At 36.9% G+C, this 20483-nt stretch overlaps 1 protein-coding gene across 3 annotated transcripts in view; it reads right to left on the bottom strand.

The window, feature by feature from the left end:
- The window catches only part of LRBA (LPS responsive beige-like anchor protein), a 372868-nt gene that overhangs the window by 328982 nt on the left and 23403 nt on the right, over positions 1–20483 (bottom strand). For all 3 annotated transcript variants that reach the window (XM_040699152.2, XM_040699153.2, XM_015276673.4), the window contains exons 3-11: positions 9043–9274; positions 8809–8909; positions 6418–6513; positions 4201–4322; positions 3972–4098; positions 2547–2666; positions 2081–2227; positions 1122–1319; positions 32–165 (exon numbers count right to left, since the gene is read on the bottom strand). In XM_040699152.2, the coding sequence (XP_040555086.1) occupies positions 32–165; positions 1122–1319; positions 2081–2227; positions 2547–2666; positions 3972–4098; positions 4201–4322; positions 6418–6513; positions 8809–8909; positions 9043–9274 (1277 nt within the window). The remainder of the gene's footprint in view (positions 1–31; positions 166–1121; positions 1320–2080; positions 2228–2546; positions 2667–3971; positions 4099–4200; positions 4323–6417; positions 6514–8808; positions 8910–9042; positions 9275–20483) is intronic.

The following is a 20483-nucleotide window of genomic DNA, read 5'->3' on the forward strand; positions in this document are numbered from 1 at the left end:
AACAAAGAACACAGTAACCATATGCACTCACCAAACAGTTGTGTCAATGTGGTCCGATGAATATTGCCTATAGTCTAGCTGTGCAAAGAGAGGGAAAAGTACCTGCACTCCTCCAATGGAGTGCAAGGCACTTTGGACCGAATGTGTCAACACGGCTTTCACATCCTGATAAAAAAAATAAAATAAATAAATCAAAAAGCACTGAGAACTTTCTGAGAAACTGTTAAAAAGTTCACTAGAAATAGTGGAAAATTTCTTCAACATAAAAATTGTAATATTACCAAATAAAAAGAGAACAGCAAGAAGTACAAACTGGCTGCTATAGCCACTCTGAATGTTCAAGCTGTCTAATTTACTGCTTCATAGAAAACTGGCATTGTATACCCTCAGAAGAATACACAGGAGGTGGCTTGCAATCTCTACAACGAGTCTTCAATAACACTGAAACTCTAGAAAAAAAAGCTTCAAGCAAATCTAAAATGTTAGGCATTCAAAGCCTGGGGAGAAAAGCGTACAGTGTCAACAAAGCAAAGCACTGGAGATAGGTAACGTCTGTAAGGAATGAAAGTATAGCAGCAATGAGGAAGAAGAATGTTTCTGAAAAGTTAACAGGTTTTCTTAGTAATACTGACGTTTTTTAGATTGTAACTTTGATGAAAGAAATATTTTCACAGTCCTTATGTGCACCCACATTCATTCAAGGAGATAGTATGCCCACACACCAATGAGGCAAGTGTCCCTCTGGCTATAATACACATGGCATTACAAGCAGAAGTAGAATTCTGTTCTTCTCTCTTGTTTCAGAGAAGCTGCCCAGCATTATTTTCCTGAGGGAAGCTCAGAGGAACATCCAGTACAGTTCACACAGTGGTCACAGGAGCAAGTCAGGTAGCTTGATAACTTCAAGAACTAACTCCTAACCATCGGCATCAGCTTTGGAGATTTAAGTATTTAAGTGCTTAGCTGTGTTGAGAACTGACAGGGGAAAGCAGCACAGATGACGTGGGGAGGAACCCACCATCAGCAACTCTCTAGCTTATTCAAATCCCAGTAAAACTTGACTTTCAGGTTTTCAAACAGTAACCATTTACATTCTAAATCTATGAAAAATGTTGCCATACCTGCAGCATGAGGGCATGTGGTGAATGAACAAAAATAGAAGGGTTATCTTTAGGGGACGACTCTAGACAGAGCTGTGCATCTGTAGCCCTTGGATTGTACATAAAAGCAATAGCACTGGATAGCTTGCCATCATACAGCAACAATTTGTGATGTTCATCAAGGAAGAGATCACTTTCTGCCTTGAATTTGAACGTTCCCTGGATTGGGGAACAGGGTTGAGGATAGAAAAAAAAACTCATTACATACATTGCAAATACAGTTCAGAACACAACTATTAATAGAAAATGACATTGTTTCTTAAATCCAACAATATTTCAGAAAGAAGTCTCATTACAACATTGACTCAAAAATCAATTTTACAGAATTACAACTGCGCAACTGTTTTCTGACGCCTGAAGAATGACACTGTCAAGATGGTGGGTAGTGCAAAAGAAAGACATTAGCTAGGAAACAGACTGGCAGTCAACAATGTTCACTCAGAGGGAACCAATAATTGAGGAGCAGAGAGAATAGGATCCATCTTTTTAGCGTATGTTTATACAGCTGCTAGGGAATAGCAGTCTTCAATTAGTGCCCCTCAGGCTAAGACAAAACAAATAAATCACTGCAACAGAACTCATCTTCAGCACTAACTTCACACATTAAGCAAAACTGACTGGCAAAAGCAACTACTAAGCTGCTCTCCTCAAACCTGAAATTTTGAGAACAAGTACTCAAACTTGTTTTTATGCTGTTGCTTTTTCTTTTTTAAAGGAATTTTAAAAATGAGTCAATGTTTATTTGTAGCTTGTAATATGATGCACAGGCTTATGTTAATATATGTAACAGGTTAATAAAAATATTAAATGGTAAGAATCTTTTCAGAAGAACATAGGCACGTCACAACAGTCTTAAAATCCACCACAGAATACATTTTCCGCATTAAACTTCAGAGGCTTTACAGCTAATTCCATGCTACCTTATATCCCAGACCAAGCTGATAAATGGCAAAGATTTGAGCAGCATTGAGAGCCTCACTAAAAAGGTAAACAGATGTCATTTGCCCACAAAACACTCGATTGGCATCTGCTGTTTCTGAGGAACCCAGGAAACATTTGTCAAATGTCTGAAAAAGAAACAATTTAAATTAAGCAACATGGGCAAATTAACCAAGAAATATACATATCATCAAAGAATAATATTATTTCTACAAGTAGGAAAACTTTCAAGGTCTTAGCAGAAACAAATTTTCATTTTTGACAGGTGTAAGCAGAACGTACTCCCCCCTACCAAAGAGTTATTACTAATCTTATTTATTTATTTTAAAAATGCATTAAATGAGAGAGGTTTACTTTTAAAAAAGCAATAAAACAGCAAGGGATATCTACAGTTGATCATCTTGAGAAATTCAATAGATATTAGATCTATACACAGAGTTTACTTACATCATTGGTGTTGACAAACCATGTTATTTCTCCATAAGATGCCAGTTCCCCATTCACATAGCATCGAAGTTCACTATTCTTCCAGCGGTTATAGATGTGCACAATAGTAACCATATACCACTAAAAAAAAGAAAACAAGTGATAACATTCTACAGACACTTAACATAGCTTAAACAGTCATTGAAGAGGAAGTACTCTACAGTCAATTCAACTGTCCATGAGTTACATTAACACTGAAAGTTTTATTTTAACTAGAAAAGATGACCGTATTAGTGAGTTTTCCTGTATAGCCACATCAAAGTATAGTCTCCTAACCCAAAATGGAAGCCTAGAAGATATTTACAACATAAAACTCAAACCAAGCAAAAAAAAATCATGAAACTGTTGAATCATATTTATGTTGAAATCATCATGCAAATATGTCAGAAGCTGGATCACAGTTAGAGTGATGAGCTACTGCTAATGTTGTCATTCCAAAGAGCGAAGATGGCTCTAGACTTCGAAGACTTTCAAAAGCTGTACATGTTAAACTGTCACAAACAGAATTCATACTTACAGCAAGGGATTACTGATAAGGAATTACTGAGGAGGCCTGGAAGAAGTCAGTTCTCCCACAAATCATTTACACACTTACTCCAGAAACATTAGCAATTGAAAATGAGAACATTTTGAACATAGCATAATATTGCTCAATGAGCAAGCAGGTCTTGAACATTAAAAATAGAATGAACTCATATTTTAATTGTTACACGTAAGGAGATAAAGCAGAAGGAGAATATTTGGTGGACAACTTCAATTATAACCCAGTTTTAAATGCCAATCTATCATTCTCTGACCTTTAAGAGTGAACTCTACTAATTGCCCTGGCTTGATTGGAAAAACTGCATTTGAGTTACTAATCGCAAGTTCTAAAGTAAAGCTGCATTTGTCCAAACTGACTATCAAGCAGTAAACTAAATGTAAGCCTTAGCAAAACGCTTCAGGATAAGGAGAAGAGAAAGGCTAAAGTGGAAGGAAACAAAGTACAAAAACAGAAGAAAGAAGAAACAAACATCACAAGTCTTGCAACACTCAAGCTACATATAGGTATTAAAAGTTCTTAGTGAAATCATCTCGAGTTTCACAAATTCATAAAACCTCTGGTAAACTGCATTTTCTAGCTTTTTTTCTTATACATAAGTTAAACTTAAAAATATATATATCAATTCAGAACAGACTTGGTTTTGTTCGTTCTAGTGCAATGTTCTTTTGCAGATGGATGAACATAATAAATAGCGAGACCAATCCCTCTAGGATACCGTTTTTAGAGACATTTCCAACAAACACATCAGCTAGTTAGATACACACCCTGCTGAACGCTATTTACACACAAGTGTGTAAACACACATTTCTAATTCACGGAAGTATTTTACTGTTTTTACTCACCTTTTGTGGCTTAAAATCAAATTTTACACAATGCTGAAAACCTTTTCCCTTTGATTTTATGGACGTTACAATCAAGCAGCCACCAACAAAGTGAGCAGAATAGCCAAGTCCTTTGTTCGTTCGAAAACTAATAAAGGAGAACAAAGTCAGCACGTACATAGATGGCAGCAAAAGTCACTGAACAAATCATGACTGAACATCAGAAACGAGGTTTTACATTAATACGCACCAATACAAATATGGCTTATCCTTATCCACATTGATATTGTTTACAGGATCCATCCTTAACCAAGTGTGAAAAGTAAATCCATTCTGATAGGGCCACTTGGCTATAGGAGGTAAGGCAATAGCCTAAAGAAAATAAAGTTATTCATGTAGAAATATCACAATACTGCAAGTATACAGCTTAAGATACAGACTACAACTGTGTACACTACCAATGTACAACCAAAAATATCTGGCCTAACTTCTGTGCTTTTTTGTACACTATTTTTTGTATTCCACTGTTAAAAATTTAATCTAAATATTTTAAAACCGATCGTTATCTCAAATAATATTATTAATAGTAACCCATGCTTCAAGGTTCAAATACTTAAGTGCAAGTATTACAACACAAAAACTCCTCAGCATATACATTCAGATGATTCAGGTTTGTGTTTGCCTAAAAGAATAATCAGATTTATATATCTATTTTCACACAATTCTGTCAGTCAGGAAAATAACTGGTTATGAAAAGAAGTCATCCATATAAAGAGAGGTATATATGCTTCACTTAACAGATCCTTTTTTTCTTCACCTAGACTTGCATTTAGGTGGCTTCCAGTTTGTAGATGACAGTCCTATGATAATACAACCCCCAGGCAAAATCCTGGTATTAAGCAATAGAAACAGAGGTAGCTTAAATGCTATTAAGACCTTTGTTTCAAACAGCTGGGTTTTGTTGTGTATTTTTTGTTTGTTTGTTTATTTTAACATCACTATTAACTTCCAACTGTTCCTCTGAAGATTTGCAATACACACTTCAACTAAGACTGTCATAACCTCTGATCAAAGATGCTTTCCAGATGATCAATACCAATGAACAAAAAACATCAAAGAACTTGAGTGTTGCCAGACATCTTAATATGCTCCCACGCTCCATTTAGCTATCCCTAACCAAATAAAATGCTATAAATCCTTCTCTATACCAGCCACCTAATCGGATTTCATTTCTTTGAGCCCAACTTTCAGGACTGGTAGCACTATCATTTGGTTTAAATCACAGTGGTTATGAAGTATATCAAATACTTAATTGCTAAGATTTCATGTGTTAAAAATCAGTGAGAATGTTCCCTCTGCAGTTAGTGAAGCACCCCAATACCATATACAGTTCAAGCACTCAATGCTATTATCAGAAGTTAAACACAAACACGTACATAAGTAGCCTAAGTGAACAGAAAACGTGTCTACTGCCAAGTTCTGCTGTATGTGGTAGATGTAATTACAGCAGCACAATTCTGGTAGTCTGCATTTTTCAGTCTTTAAATAAAAACTTATTATGCCATCAGCTTGGTGAAGGTCAACATCAAGATCAGGTGTCCTGGGTAATACCTTTAGTTATATAAAAGCTAAGACATCTAAGCAGAAAAGTAACGGATTTGGGGGGGGGGGGGGGGGGGAAGAAAACAACAACAAAAATACACTACCTAGTAAAGAGATACCAGGTAAATTTTATTCTGATTTAAGTATGGGATTGTGAACATACTATTTCATGCTACAGTTTTGGAAGTGAAAGCTTTGATACTTCTCACAGAAAGCCAGCCACATACAGCATTTACAACTACCCATTTAGTTTCAAATTCTTTTTCAAGTGAGCAGCACAGAACTTCAAAACAAATAAAAGTCACCTGAACAATTATGATAAAAGACTAACTGCTAAATCTAACCTTCCCTCTGTAGTATTCAACCTATACATGTCTACAATCTGCATTTTCTCAGATAATTGCTATACATTACACAATATTCACACTGACCACTAGAGAAATAACAAATGGCACAAGTATAGCCATACTTTGTGCAGTTTCACTGACTAAGGTTTCTAGGAGTAAGGCATTGCCCACACATACTGTCTACTAATATAAACACTATTCTCACGAATAAAGAAGTGAAAAGCAGACATTCTTCACATTCTCCTTGTTACAAGATTTAACTCAACTGCTCGAGGCAGGGGTAAAGACTTAATTTACGTCCATTCTTTAGGTATTGCTATTTGTCCTTCCATAGTCGTTACATACATTTGTTATAAGAATTATCTGGTTATACATGATATAGGTAACAGGTAGAGAAAAAAAAATTCTGCTAAGACTACTGCTGTAACAATGACAGATGGATTAAGAGAAAAATAGGGGTGAAAATAGCCAATGGCAGTAGTAAAATAACAAACAAGGGATTTAAAATATCTACATACTGCAGCACTTTTTCCTGGAAAGTTGAAGAAGGCATCAGGTCCATACTTCTGAGGCATGTGTTTTAACACAGACAACAATTTCCCAGCATGTGGTGGCTGTCAAAAAGAATTTTTAGATTTGGAAATAAATAAAACACGTCCATAAGATAGAAAATACTCTACATACAAAAAAAAAAAGTTGACATATTTGCAAGCTTTGCACATGACTGAGTAACACTCTACTAAAACACTCAACGTTTTCAATAAACATTAATAGAGAATTATGGATATGGATACTCGCTAGCCTAGGTGCACTGAAATACAATTAATGGGATAACTAAATTAAGGACTTTAAAGTCATAGCCAATGTCATTCAGCATAAACTAAAATGACTCTGAATGCTAAGCACCACCACTGCTTGCCGACTCCCATCAGCTTTACCATTTGCGTGGATTTGAAGTAAGCTAAAAAAAATGAACTGACCCAGATGAAAACCAGTTGGGGAAAAACAAATGCAATTCTTGGACAATTTTGGATTTTGGCCACGTGAAACTTGTGAAAGCACAGGCAAGACAGGTAGAAGAAAAATAGCAGACAAGATGACCTTCCATCAAGTTTACAGTCATGCACTAGGTGAAAGATACTGTGGTTAGAATATACTCCTTCATAAAAGTCTATGAGGAAGGTTCAAGTCTCAATAGCGATATGTAGCACCTGAATTGAATGCTCACTTACTGTGAACACTTCCCCACCACAATCCTAATTCTGCATTAATTTTGTTGTAACACTCAGCAACTAAAACCTCCAAATCAAGCGTATGAGCTCACAGCAGAAATCCAGCACATACTGGTCACAGTGATAGAAAATACTTTTGCATGTCTTCTTTTACCACTCCACAGCTTTCCAGTAAATTTATTTTCAAACTACAGTTTTACTACCCCTTCCTTTTTTCTGGAGGTGCTCTTTTTCCCTTGTAAGCAACCACTCTGAAAATCCAGCTTTACATGATCCATTACAAGTATTTTAAATGTACTAAAATTATAGTCAGATAAATTATGTTTCATAAATCTGAATTAAAAAAATTGAAGAAGGAAACAGTGAGATCTGTTCAGATGTCTTCAGCGCCATAGAATTCAACTTGGCAATTTGCGTTGTAGCCTGATACTTTGTATCTTTAAAGCACTGCTGATTTTAAGATTTATGGACTTAAGCAAGTCAATAGCAAAGCCCTTGTGGCATTTTTCTCTTCTATTCCTCTATATTTAGTCTTTAATAAAGAAAGGGAAATTAAATGCAAATAGCAGAGCGCCAGGAAATGAAAAGTTAACGTTACAAAGACAACTTTAATTCAGCTATGGTTGAATATATTCTGTATGTTCACTTATTAATTTTAAACCCTATATAGGGTTGTTTTTTTTTTTTTATGTGAACAAGTTATTTCACAAGTTCTTTTTAAAATTTGCTATGTTATTGCCTCTCTCATTGAATATGTATTTATTAAATTATTTCAAAGAAACAAAGACACCGACCTGACTTCTCCCAGCACTAGGCAGGGTATTTAGAGATCACAGGAGTGGAATTAAAAATCCAAGTAGGTAAAACAATTGGTAGGTAAAGCAAAGCAAAAACTTTGTGTCAGAAAGCTGATCTGCTGGCATTCAAAACAAAAGAATTTTACTTTAAGGAAGAAGGCTCTCAACTGTAATTGGGCATCCTTTTCTGTTTCTCTAGTTCATGCAGAACAGGAGAAAACAGGAAATGTAACATTTCAGTCAGCACTCACTTTCATTTCAGTTTTTCCTAGAAATGCTCACTTTCCTAACAGGATAAAATCTTTCAGGTAAAGACAATATGAAAATACAAATATACTGATATGCACATATATACAATTTCCATTGATTTCCATCTTATTTTTCATCTTCCAAAAACCATTTGTGTTTTTTTTTCCTTCAATTTCAAGCAACTGGGACTACAAAAATAAACACGTGTATGAAAACACATGCTTAGAACCACTGTATCATTCCCAGGTGTTCAAAAAGATCAATCCAGCCGATATATCCAGAAGTTTAAATTTAATGTAATCGCTGCACTACTCTATGTAGTTTAACTGCTTTAATTGCTTTTAAGTAAAAAAGATTTAAGTAAAAATGATACAATAACAGTAGGTATCCTTTATTTCCTGGTAGAACACACACACACATATATATTTACACATACATATACATTATATATATACACACACACACATATATATATAAAAACTGTATACATATATATAAATATATATGTACATATAAACATATATAAAAGGCTATCAGTCTTTTAACATGGGAACATTAGGAAAAACAGGAATATAAAAATACAAACAACACTATAAATATGGCTTTTGTTCTTTATTTTATTTTATTTTACCCATCTCCCTTTTTCTCCTTGAAGTTTGCTGAAGAATAACTTTAGCTCTCGAACCGTCAGGTTGTAGCTAGCCAACACACCCAGCATATCCACTAAGAGATCTGAAAGGAGAACAACAATATAAATACTTATTAAGATGCTATGTCAAATTTCTGTTGCTTCATTATTAAGAGTTCCCATGAGATTTTACATAATGAAAATACAATCTGACTCATATAGTAGGTGAAGTTGTACCTGCAATCATGTTGTCAGCTCTATCAATCCTCTTGAGCACTTGTTCAACCAGCCCCACTTCTGTGCACGCTTGTAGATTGCGTATACTTTTTTTCAAGATAGCTGTAAACATGCTCCACACCTCAGCCTGACAGGAGATGTCACATTTATCCAGCAGTTCTACCATGCAGGTAATGCCCTCTCCTTCTTGGATGATAAAGTTCATTTCCAAGTCAAATTGGCCTCCAACAAGCTTTCAGACAAAATATTAAAAAAAAAAAAAGTCAAAACACCATTCCACAATTGAAGTTATTAATTCTGCAAGAAGAAAACTATCAAACGTATAAACTAAAAAGATATAGCAAGGTCAATATCAATATTCCAAGTCTTATTTTTCCTCTATTTCAAGCTTTGATGTGCAACTTCAACAAAAGGTGCTCCTGAGGTGTCAGTAACCATCAGGCAATTGCTGCACGAGAACTCTTGGGTTAATAAGCAATACTGGATGGCCTGAGCCACCCCACACAGCTGAGAAGTGAACAGTCCACATGAATATTTCAAGACAGGTGAGGAAGGTCAACTAGGATCCCTTAGATGGCCTAGAGCGGCCCTAAAAGCTTTCCTTTGCATGTGCCTAACACTCCTCAAATCTGTGCACTACTCTAGCCAAAAGAACCTGAGGCACATCAGAAATACTGCTCATTACAATCACTTAAGAGTCATTCCTGAGATACTAAATAAAGCTCGTTAAATACTAAATGCCAGTTTCATTAGTAGCTAGAGGTACTAAAAGGAAGTAAAGCCTTGCTACATTTGGATGAACATGAAACCGCATCACTGTTTAAAGCCTTTGACTTTGTCTCGACCCAGGTACTTAAATCCTGTATTTCAGGTCACCTAGACGCAGACTTTGTTTGAACATAACCCAGGCAACTAATTGTATGTGCCAAGTGAATGAAGGGGGAAATAAGGAAGTAACCTACTTCATTCTGTTGTTTGGGTTTTTCTTACTTAATAAAATAAAAATTCTAGCTGATGCAAAGGTAGATGATACTAGCCTCTACCCCAATCTCTTTTCAACTCTTCTTGTAGGTTATAACTATAATTAACTTAAAAATGAGCCATACTTGCCTATTACATGCCATACATACTTGCCTATTGCACAGAAAGTGGAATTCAGACAGGATTGACTCAACCTCATAACTCACAAAAGTATATCGGCTCCTCAGTTCAACAAGTTTGTAGAGTAAAAGACTTCACTTCTGTCATATACGGTGTTCCTTTGATCATTAACACCCTCATTAAGTCCACTTGCCAAAATCACACCATATTAAAACTGCCCTAAAATGCATAGACTAAGCTGCTTCCATCTTAACTCCCACAATCTCTTTCAGCTAGGCAGGATCTGAAGATAAACTTACGCAACAGAACAGAATATATGCTCTTCATTAACTACTGAAATTACCATACATTTTCCTCAAGTGACTAAATCTTGTCACATTGAAGAAGCAATCTTTGGTCTTCTGGACATAAATCAGTAATGCCAAGCACCACAAGAAGCAGAGAAAGTTACTATTTCTATGACAGAATAGACAATGTCTCACGGTAACAATTTCTAAATAGTAATTTACACTTTTCCATTTTCACCTCTCTTGGTCACGAAAAATAATTATGCAATTTCTTATCAGATGCTTTCTTAATATTCAGGGAAACCACAGGAACTGAATGGGCAGACTTAAATTATATTCCCAGCTTCTCTATATCAACTCGCCCTGTCAACTCACTCAAAACAAATCTATCAAGTCATTAGCATTCCCTGAGCCTCACTTTTCACCTTCCCTAAGATGCAGCGGGGACCTACCTCAAGCATGGCAAAGTAGAATTCAAGGGTCATTGAATAGCTGAAGAGAATGGGTTAGAGCAGAAGTATCGCAAAACAAATGCAAAGAAAAAGGTACGAGGCGCTTTCATAACTGAATGACACTTGTGAAACACGTAAAATGCCCTGCTAGTATCACACTTTGTTTTATATGAAATGTATCACAACCTACAAAACAGAGGTATTCCTCAAGAAGCCAGTCCCTCTCTCACCATCCAGGTGAGAAGCAAAGACTATACCGCATTCTGTGTGCAGAACAACTGAAGGTTAAATTCTAGCCACGAAACACCTGCTAATTCTGAACAACAAATTCAACTCTTTATGCACTTGGTTTTAACTAACCAGCCAACCATCAATTTTCACACCAAAACCATATAAAACTACAAGAGGTGACCTTACCTTCACCTTATAGTCTACATCACCAATTTTTCACTTTTGGCTAGATACACTATTATCAGTAACCACCCATCCAGGAAGCTGTCAAATCAGGCTTCCAATCTAATCTGCAAAAATAAGCATTTCAGCAAGTATATCCCAGAAATAAGATGTGATGGAAGAAATAATTACTATTTTAACATTTCCTTTAAGGGAAAATGAGGACAAAAATATTGATGGAGAAAGCAATATACTGAAGGCACAGCGCAGGTGATGTACTGTATGTATGCATCCCCATTAGATACACATAAGCACACACACACCCCAGTATGTCATATTAACCCTTTCTAATGGTGATTTGAAACTGATCAACCTTCAAAACACAAATTTGTTTCCAATGACAGGGATCATAATCCAGGTCCATGCATTGGCTAGTTATTATCTGAGCTGCAGTAATGGCTGTGCACAGCAAAATGTAATCTTCCCAAATGTCACAGTAAGTTATGAATATCTGAGCAGCTTAATGCACCTTACTAGCCATGAAGTGTGAGAATGTAATCTTATTACCTTTTTATGGTTGTATTTTTTTGAATAATGTAGCCTTTGAACTGATGTATAGTCTTTCCTTGCACTTTAGCGTGATTTGGTCTCTAATGTCGCACAGTACATTTTTCAAAATTCTCCAATTCAACGTATTTTAAGTCTTAGGCTGAGCTGCATAAACAATCTTTATAGCAACCTACAGGGTGGCATAACGTTTTCTTTCCCTGGCCTGCAGCATAGAATTAACTGTAAGCTTATAGGAATGGTTTTAAAGTGCAGTATTCAAAGTATTCAAACACATCTTGACAAATTTTACATTTTGCCATTAATATTTACCTTAATATATATATATAAACTAAACCAACAGCTCAAGATTTTCAGTAAAGTGTTTCTAGATATAGCTGATTGGAAACAGCAGTGTTCATCTACGCATTTAAACATACCAAATCTCTCTTTCCTGTGAACCTTTCACCTGATCTAAAATGGAAGAAGAAATCCAAGACCTAAATGAGATGGTGCACCCTTTAAGTGAGCAACTTACAAACTTCAGTAAGCAGAAAATCATCCAGAATAAATACAAACTCCACTTCAGTGAAAGATCATGATCTAGGCTATGAATCTGATTTTAAGTCATTACGAAATACAAAACATTTCAAAAGCTTGCAGGAAAATGTGAGAAAGTATTTAATCCACTGTAATAGAGAGAAGAAAAAAACAATTCCAAGACCATAGTCAGTTTTTCTTTGTGAAAATCCAAACACCTGGGACAACTACAGAGTTGGATTTTCACAGTTTTACCCCTAATCTCTAAAGAAGGCTTTACACTTCTACAGAGCTTCCCCTTCCTTGTGGTTACTTAATAAGCCACACAGAAAGAAAAATCTATTTGTTTTGCTCCCCAAAGTCACGAGAAAACACCTACTGAGCTGATCGCATAATCTCAGAGTTGCTTCCTTAGTATGCCCAAAATAAGGGATGTGGCTGACATCCAGCCACTGGAAAAAGTCTATCTCATGAAGGGAAAAATAGAGTCAGTAGCTAAATAGAACGCCAACTCTATCTCAACAGAAATCTTAAAATTTATGCTTAACCAAGACCCACAAAGCTGCATGTACAAAGCTAATAACCAACTGAAATTTATTCATTTGAATAAGGTCCTTACATAAGCTAAGCATCAAGAAAAATCTGCTGGAGCTGTCCTGATGATTTCCAACAGGTAAACACTTAATATACACGCTACAGTTTACTTCTATTTACAAATAGCTTTGCTATTCAAAAACGATCCTGGTTTCATCACAATTTTATGTCAGTTGGCTCCAAGTGAAAAGCAAACAAGCACACACATACCATCCACATTTCCAAACCCTCAGTGATGAAGTCTGAAAGCTACTCCTGGAGAACACGAACATGAAGAAGATGGGTTCACCTGAGTTGTTATGCTTACGATTAACAGTAAATAGCAATGAAATATTCTGTGCAATATTCTATTCACTCTTATCTCCCACCAAAGTAATAACCCACAACCTCCAACCCCTTGCAGAAACTTTTCCTGATGCTACAGAAGGCTGAAGTCATCAGTTTCCTCCCACCCAACAGTCACACTCAAACAAAAGAATAGATAGTACACATCTCCCTTGCTTTCTAAGGGAAAAAGGAAGGGCTGCGGAGGGTGTACATTTTATTTTTTTCCTTAACTATGCTTTCTCTTGCTGCTGCCAGGCTCCTAACAAAGCCTACACTTTTGTTTGCCCAGCAAATAAAGGTTCATTTTAAAATAGGTACAATGATAGTGGCCCTGCACCACGATACTTTATCCCCATTGCTTCTATTTGTTATTTATATTCAATGTTCTGTATTAAAACAAATGCTTTACTCAGTCTCTCCTTTAGAAAGATGCTTAAAAATAAATGTAACAGGTGCACAAAAGGTGTGAAGAGTCCACTACTGCCACCATTTTTTTTTCTTTAAGAGGGTGCCTCAGGACAGTTTATCTCCATCAGCTGAAATAATGGAAAAAAGCACAATTCTTGTCCCCATAGGTGGAATGCACCTCAGGATCTTTATGGTAGTTATGTTTACCTGTTTTCCCCCCTCCCAAAGAAGGAGAAAAGAAGTTCTAAAAGACAGCCATGCTGCAATCAATTACGCTCTATTTGCTGTAGCTAATAATCTTATATTCTCACTCTGCTTGCACGCATTTTTATATCAAAGTAGCCCACTAACACAATTAGTTCCGTTCTTAGTGTGCAGTTGAAGGCCCAAGGCAAACAGAACAGTACAAGGATGAATTAGTTCTATGCAATGTTTTTAAATACAAATGGAAGGCACTGTGAAATTCAATTTTCATACATTTCTGTATTTAAATCTTTTTTGAAGTACATAGCAAAAAAAAAAAAAAAAAAAAAGAAATGGAATCACCCTCTTAGAAAGGGAACAAACAATCCATGTTTTAAGTGAAATGATAAGCAAAATTCAAATCTCTCCTACAAAAAAAGAAAAGAACCCTTCTTCCCCGCCCCCCCCTCCCCCCCCCCCCCCCCTCCAAGTAGGAAAGCCCACTCTGGCACAGACCAAAGAGTGGGCTTGCCCAGCACATCTGCAGGCCATTTAACAGGGTCAGCTACAGTGGGGCGTTATCGCTTTGGAGAATAAAGGAGGAGAGCGTGCAGAAGTGACTCTTCCAAGGGCTTTTGTTCCAAGCAGAACACTGTGGAGGCAATGCTACTGCACACTTTATTTAGCATTCCTAAAGAGACTAAGGATTACCAAGCTGATCTCTTGCAAATCAATTTCAAGACAAAATTGACTTGTAATATACTCCACATAGTGGCTAAGGACATATTTACAAAACCTGGCAGTTTTCCAAGTTTAGTTTATATTACAGATCTCAAAAGATGTTAGTGTCGACATAGACTGTATCTAATTCCACCTGAAATTAATCTTTCCAGCTTTTGTATTAGTAGCATTAAATTCTGTCTGTGTTATATTTTTTTTTCCAATGCACCTGAACCTGTGATGTTGTTTAAGGTACACAAGAAAGATATAACTCCAAGAGATGGTTTAATAACATGCAAATTTGTAGCTCTATACAGGAAATGAAATACCCTGAATTTTACATCACATCAGATTCATATATGGATTGAAAGTAAATAAATCATTTAAACCATGATACAGAGAACCTTTTTAAATTTGCATTTATCTACAGTAAATACTGCCATGTTCTTTAATAGCTTGCAAGTGCAATCTTAGCAAACTAATGATTTATGGCTGTGACATTTTAAAAATCAGAAATCTGTCATTTCATGACAGCCAGTAGAAGAAAGTCAGCTCCAGTTACTATACTCTGCATTTAAACTCAAAGACACGAAGCAGATAGCAAAGCACTGTACCATGCCATTCACGTCATTATCCCAGCACTTCCCTTCCTACCTTCACTTCTAAAAGTTATCTATCATTTTTATTTGAATTTACCAGAAAGTTACAAAAAAGATACATACATACACATATATATATCTCACAGTCCAGACAATTAACTTCACACATGGTACTTCAGTTTTTGGCAAGTCTAGAAACAACACCCATCAACAAACAAAACTGACCCACTCTTCACTTAGAAAAAAGCATTAAACCATAGCTCAGTTATCAAGCTGTGCAGGTCCCTCCCCTCTAAGAAGGAGCCCAAATGATAAGCAATTAGCGACATGACATGAACCACTACCGAGTCCAAAGAGAGGACTCACCTCGTGTCTCCACATTAAACCTATAATCCACTCAATAAAAACAAACCAACCAACCAATGTAACAGTGACACCACACCTGAGCAAATATACATAAATATCACTCCTTTACATAACTTTTCATTTAAACAGGATGTCAACTTTTAATATTCACGAAGTACCAAGAACAGTGTAACAGTGGAATGCTAGACTACAACAAGGTTATGAGCTCTAAGAAACACGTTTGAATGTGTCTTACAAGCTGATAGGGACACGAGGATAACAAGCAAGGAGTAAAAGGCTAAAGGAACAAAGGAAATCAAGTAAAAAGAGTAAAACAGAAGATGTTCAGAACACAGAATTGTTCTGAATAGCAAGAAATAGCCTTACCAGAAGACTAAATTGAAGCTCAAAAAGCCAAAAGAGAACCCAGGATGAAGAGAATAATCTGTTTACCACTAAAGCTCTGACAGACTTCATCAGATTTCACAGGTGTTCAGGATTTCCTCTCCTACTGAAAGCCACAGTGTCATATACCACGTAAGAAGCAAATCTATGCCAGCTCCTCAGCAGCCACTACATTTCATAGCTCAGCAGATGAACAGTGCCGTTTCAGCACAGTTAAAGGTACTGGATTACAAATTACACAGAAACCAAGAACCCAGCACATCTGCTTTTGCCATTTCTGATACTGTTTTGATTCAGAACAGCTGGAAAACACCACACCTGCCTTCTCAGAATTGGCAAAGATCGTCTGCTTCAGCTGAAGTGGAGATGGGTAAGAGTTTGGATACCAGAAAGTTAAAGTTCCATAGCAAAGAGAAACAAAAGCCATCACAGCTTAAGATAATTAATGGGCAATTCAGGTCTGGAATCCTCAACTAGCCACAGTTGGCCACATCACCGTGTTCTGCTTCTGTTTTCTTCCTAGTACAGAAGCTCCTACTATTAGCCTAAGTCTCTCCCCCTCCTCCATTTGTCTTTGTCCCTTATCTCACCATATAGGTAATGACTGAATGGAAATTTTGTCCAAGGAAAAGATACAAAAGTAAAGAAAGCATATTACTTACACTTAAAATCAAAGAAACAAAAGACACTGAAAAAGAAACACACAAGAAAGATTACTAATGTTGCATTTATTCTCACTGCTGCCCACAAACATGCCCTCCTGTTCTTCCAATTAAGTTCTCCCAAGTCTTCCCTGATAAATGCTTTTTCCAACCAACTCAAACTACCCGAACACCAAATTCAGCAATTTACCTAAAATTCTGACAACAGTACTAATAGAGTTCTCAGCATTTCTTCATCATCAAACCCATCCTATCATGTACCCAGACTTCCAAGGCAACAAGGTTTGTTCGGGAATTGCTACACTCAAAGGAATCTAAGAATTTAGAAGGATACTTAAACATTTTTCACACACAAACCTGCTATTCAAAACCCAAGTATTATCTATGATTGATAGTGCACAACCTGAAAAAAGCTGTATCCAAATAGCATAGGAGTACATTAAACGGTTTTTCTTACACTACGATTTTCCCTGTGAAAAGTGGGAACAATAACTGAACAATAAATTGTGCTTTGGTGAGACAATGAATGAGAGAACATCTGCCTTTATGAAAAACTCTTCAACTTGAACATAAAGTACCACTATAAAAGGAGAGGTTAAATCCATGAAAACAAACAGTATTATTTTTAATAAAATCTGTTTTATTCCATATCCAAGTTATATGTTTGTTTGTTCCTTACTGTGCTTCCTAGTTGTGGCCACTGTAGACCAATATAACTTCCTTTACATTCCTTCAATAGTAAAAGCCCACAACAGAAATACAAGAAACCAGTTCCCCAGTTTCTGCAACTTAGCACATGCCAGACATAGCATTTATCATAGGCATGCATTCTTGGGCCACAGGGGTAACTACACAATTTAAAGATGGGGGGAAAAAAAAGCCCCAAATGTCTTTGCAAATGGTAGAAGACTTCAGTCAACAAATAAACAAACAAGTAGATAAGTATCTTCAAGTCATAAGACATTTTCATTTAAATGCCAGACCTGGAGATTTTGGAAGCCTCTAACAGAGGAGCTGTTTTGATTTCTTTCCTTCTCCAGGCATACAATCTCTGAAGTTTTGCTGACCAAATTCAACACTACCTGAGGATCACATGCATTCCTTAGTATTCATATCAAATCAAGGTCTCAGTCACAATATTTTCACGTGGCTTTCCACACATGTACACATTTATTTATAAAAGAAAGGCTTCTGAGTACAACAACAGAAAAAGCAAATGCCGTTTAAAAAAAAAAAAAAGATGAAGCAAGAACCTCTGATTGCAACCAATCAACCTGATAATAGGATAAATCATGGCCTCTTAGGTGTGAAACTAAGACCAAGAGTAACATGAATAACTGTGGAGAACAAAGCCAAAAGGACACTGCTAACTATGGCCACCCTAGCAGAACCACTGGTATGGGTGTAACGCTTCTGTGTAGATCACCACACCTCCAAGCAGAACGCCAAGTCTGCAGTAGTAATTGTACCTACGTGAGATTCTATTACCATTGAAGTTACACCAACGCTTTCTATACATTATGTTGGTGTGTTTCTTCCCCAACAAAGATGAAGACAGATGGCACTGTTTCAGAACTCCATAGCTGTTACACTATGTCCATTTCCGTGACATGCCTATCCAAATCCAGTAACTTATATCTTTCACACTACAACTAAGTATACAGCTCACAGTACTTGCAGTTTTTCACTCATTTGTTTTAGCAGGGAAGAGAGACCTTAAGAAAATAGTTATTTGATCAGTGGTCTATTTCTGCTACACATTTAGACTTCAATAAATTCTCCCCTTAGCCAAGACAAACATAAAACACAGAGAGCTTCCTGGAGCATACAATTCCACAGTATTTTCCCACCACTCTGGAAAAAAGCATGCACAGGGCGGGAGGGAATGGTGCTAACTGAAATTGACGCCGTAATTGCCACATTTTCAGCTGCTTATCACTGATCAAATTATAAACTTGAAAAGTCAACAACCCTGGTTTGCTAGCATACTACCCAGGAGACACACAAAGACCACCCCAGTTTATGGACTCCTCAGCAGTGCGTGCTGACACCGCAGCCCTCAGTGCTTCCAGGTTCCCAGTCCAAACAGGTACTCTGCAACCCATGGCTCCAAGCTGCTGACTGCTCCACAGAGGGAGCATGGGAGGAGCAATAATTTCTATACTTCGATGTCATTAGAAACCTCTCAGATAGGCTGACACAACCGCGGAAGTATTTCATTGCAGTCTCTACCCTGGCAGACTGACATACATTTCTCCTCAAGAGAAACTTTTCTTCTAGTCAGAGAAGGTTGTTTCATCCATGATTTGAATCAATATAGAATTCTGAAATTTAATGAAAATAGCTCATACATGGCTCGCACATATTTGAAGCTTAATTTCTATATTTTAGGAAATATTGTTGAAAGGAGATCTTACCGAAAGCACTTTTTAAATAAAGATTTACAATGGTGAAAAGCAAACCAACAACAAACATGAGAGATTCAGCACACAAAAACACAAGTACAGCTATCCAGCCCTGCTACCTCGTTCTTCCATGCAGGTGATCAGCTAAGGCTCCTGATCGTGCAGCTCAAGAAACCTGAAATGTGACAACTTGAACAAACTGAAAAAGTAATTGCTGTACTGCAAAGACTTAAAAAGAGAAAATGTTTATTATATTCTATGTTCTCCCTGCCTTTGTGGTTTTTTGTTTGTTTGTTTTAACTAACCAGTAATAATAAGGTTACTTCATCCTATACCCCAATTCCTCTAAAACTTAAAGCAGGTGTACAGTCTTCTATTGCCAACACCAAATTAGGGCACCTCGTTATAGAAAGAATAAGAGTGAATTCCTAATGTCCAGAGGGCAGACATTTTACTCTAATCTCTTCCTCTTCATTTGCTGCTTTTCCCCCAGCATTGCTTCTCAAACTGTACAGTCTTGCAAAATGGCACTGGAGTTTGCAACACTGCGAGTCTTCCATCCCCACCTTAGTTAGTAAATGCTTAACACTGCTTTCAAGCCTCACTGTTCTGTGTTGCTCTGATAAACTGCTGGCATAAGGCACAAGAAAGAAGTAAACAAATCAAACTAATGAAACTCACGCAGAAATACATTACTTAATAGAACACGCCAATTTATATTAGCAGCAGAATACATCTGCTATAAAGAAAACTTTCATAGAGCTGTATGAGGAAATCCAAAGGAAATACAGAGAAGGGCAACGAGGCTAGTGAAGGGCTTGGAAAATCAGCCCTATGAGGAGAGGCTGAGGGAGCTGGGGCTGTTTAGTCTGGGGAAGAGGAGGCTGAGGGGAGACCTTATTACTCTCTTCCAGTACCTGAAAGGTGTCTACAGTGAGAGTGAGGTAGGTCTCTTCTCACTGGTGACAGGTGACAAGACAAGGGGAAATGGCCTCAAGTTGCACCAAGGTAAGTTTAGGTTGGATGTTAGGAAACACTTCTTTACAGAAAGGGTGGTTAGGCACTGGAATAGGCTCCCCAGGGAGGTCATTGAGTCACCATCCCTGGATGTGTTTAAGAGCCGTTTGGATGTGGTGCTCAGAGATATGATTTAGCGGAGGGTTGTTAGAGTTAGGGTACTATGGTTAGGCTGCGGTTGGACTTGATCTTTGAGGTCCTTTCCAACCCGAGTAATTCTATGATTACAGCAACATAAAAAGGATAAAAATCTAAACAGGCAAAGGATAAAGACATTTAACCATTAACCATTTATTAGAAAGTTAATTTTAAGCAAGAAAAATAAAGTGGTAAACTATCTTTTGTGCAAACTAGCATCAAATGAATCTTCCTAATGGTGAGCAAGGATGTCAGGACTGTCTTTACAGCACAGTTCAAAATAATGCTGTAATGAGTATTTTGTGTATTAATTCAAGAT

The sequence above is a fragment of the Gallus gallus genome, chromosome 4 (assembly GCF_016699485.2).
Source record: "Gallus gallus isolate bGalGal1 chromosome 4, bGalGal1.mat.broiler.GRCg7b, whole genome shotgun sequence".
NCBI classification, from domain to species: domain Eukaryota; kingdom Metazoa; phylum Chordata; class Aves; order Galliformes; family Phasianidae; genus Gallus; species Gallus gallus.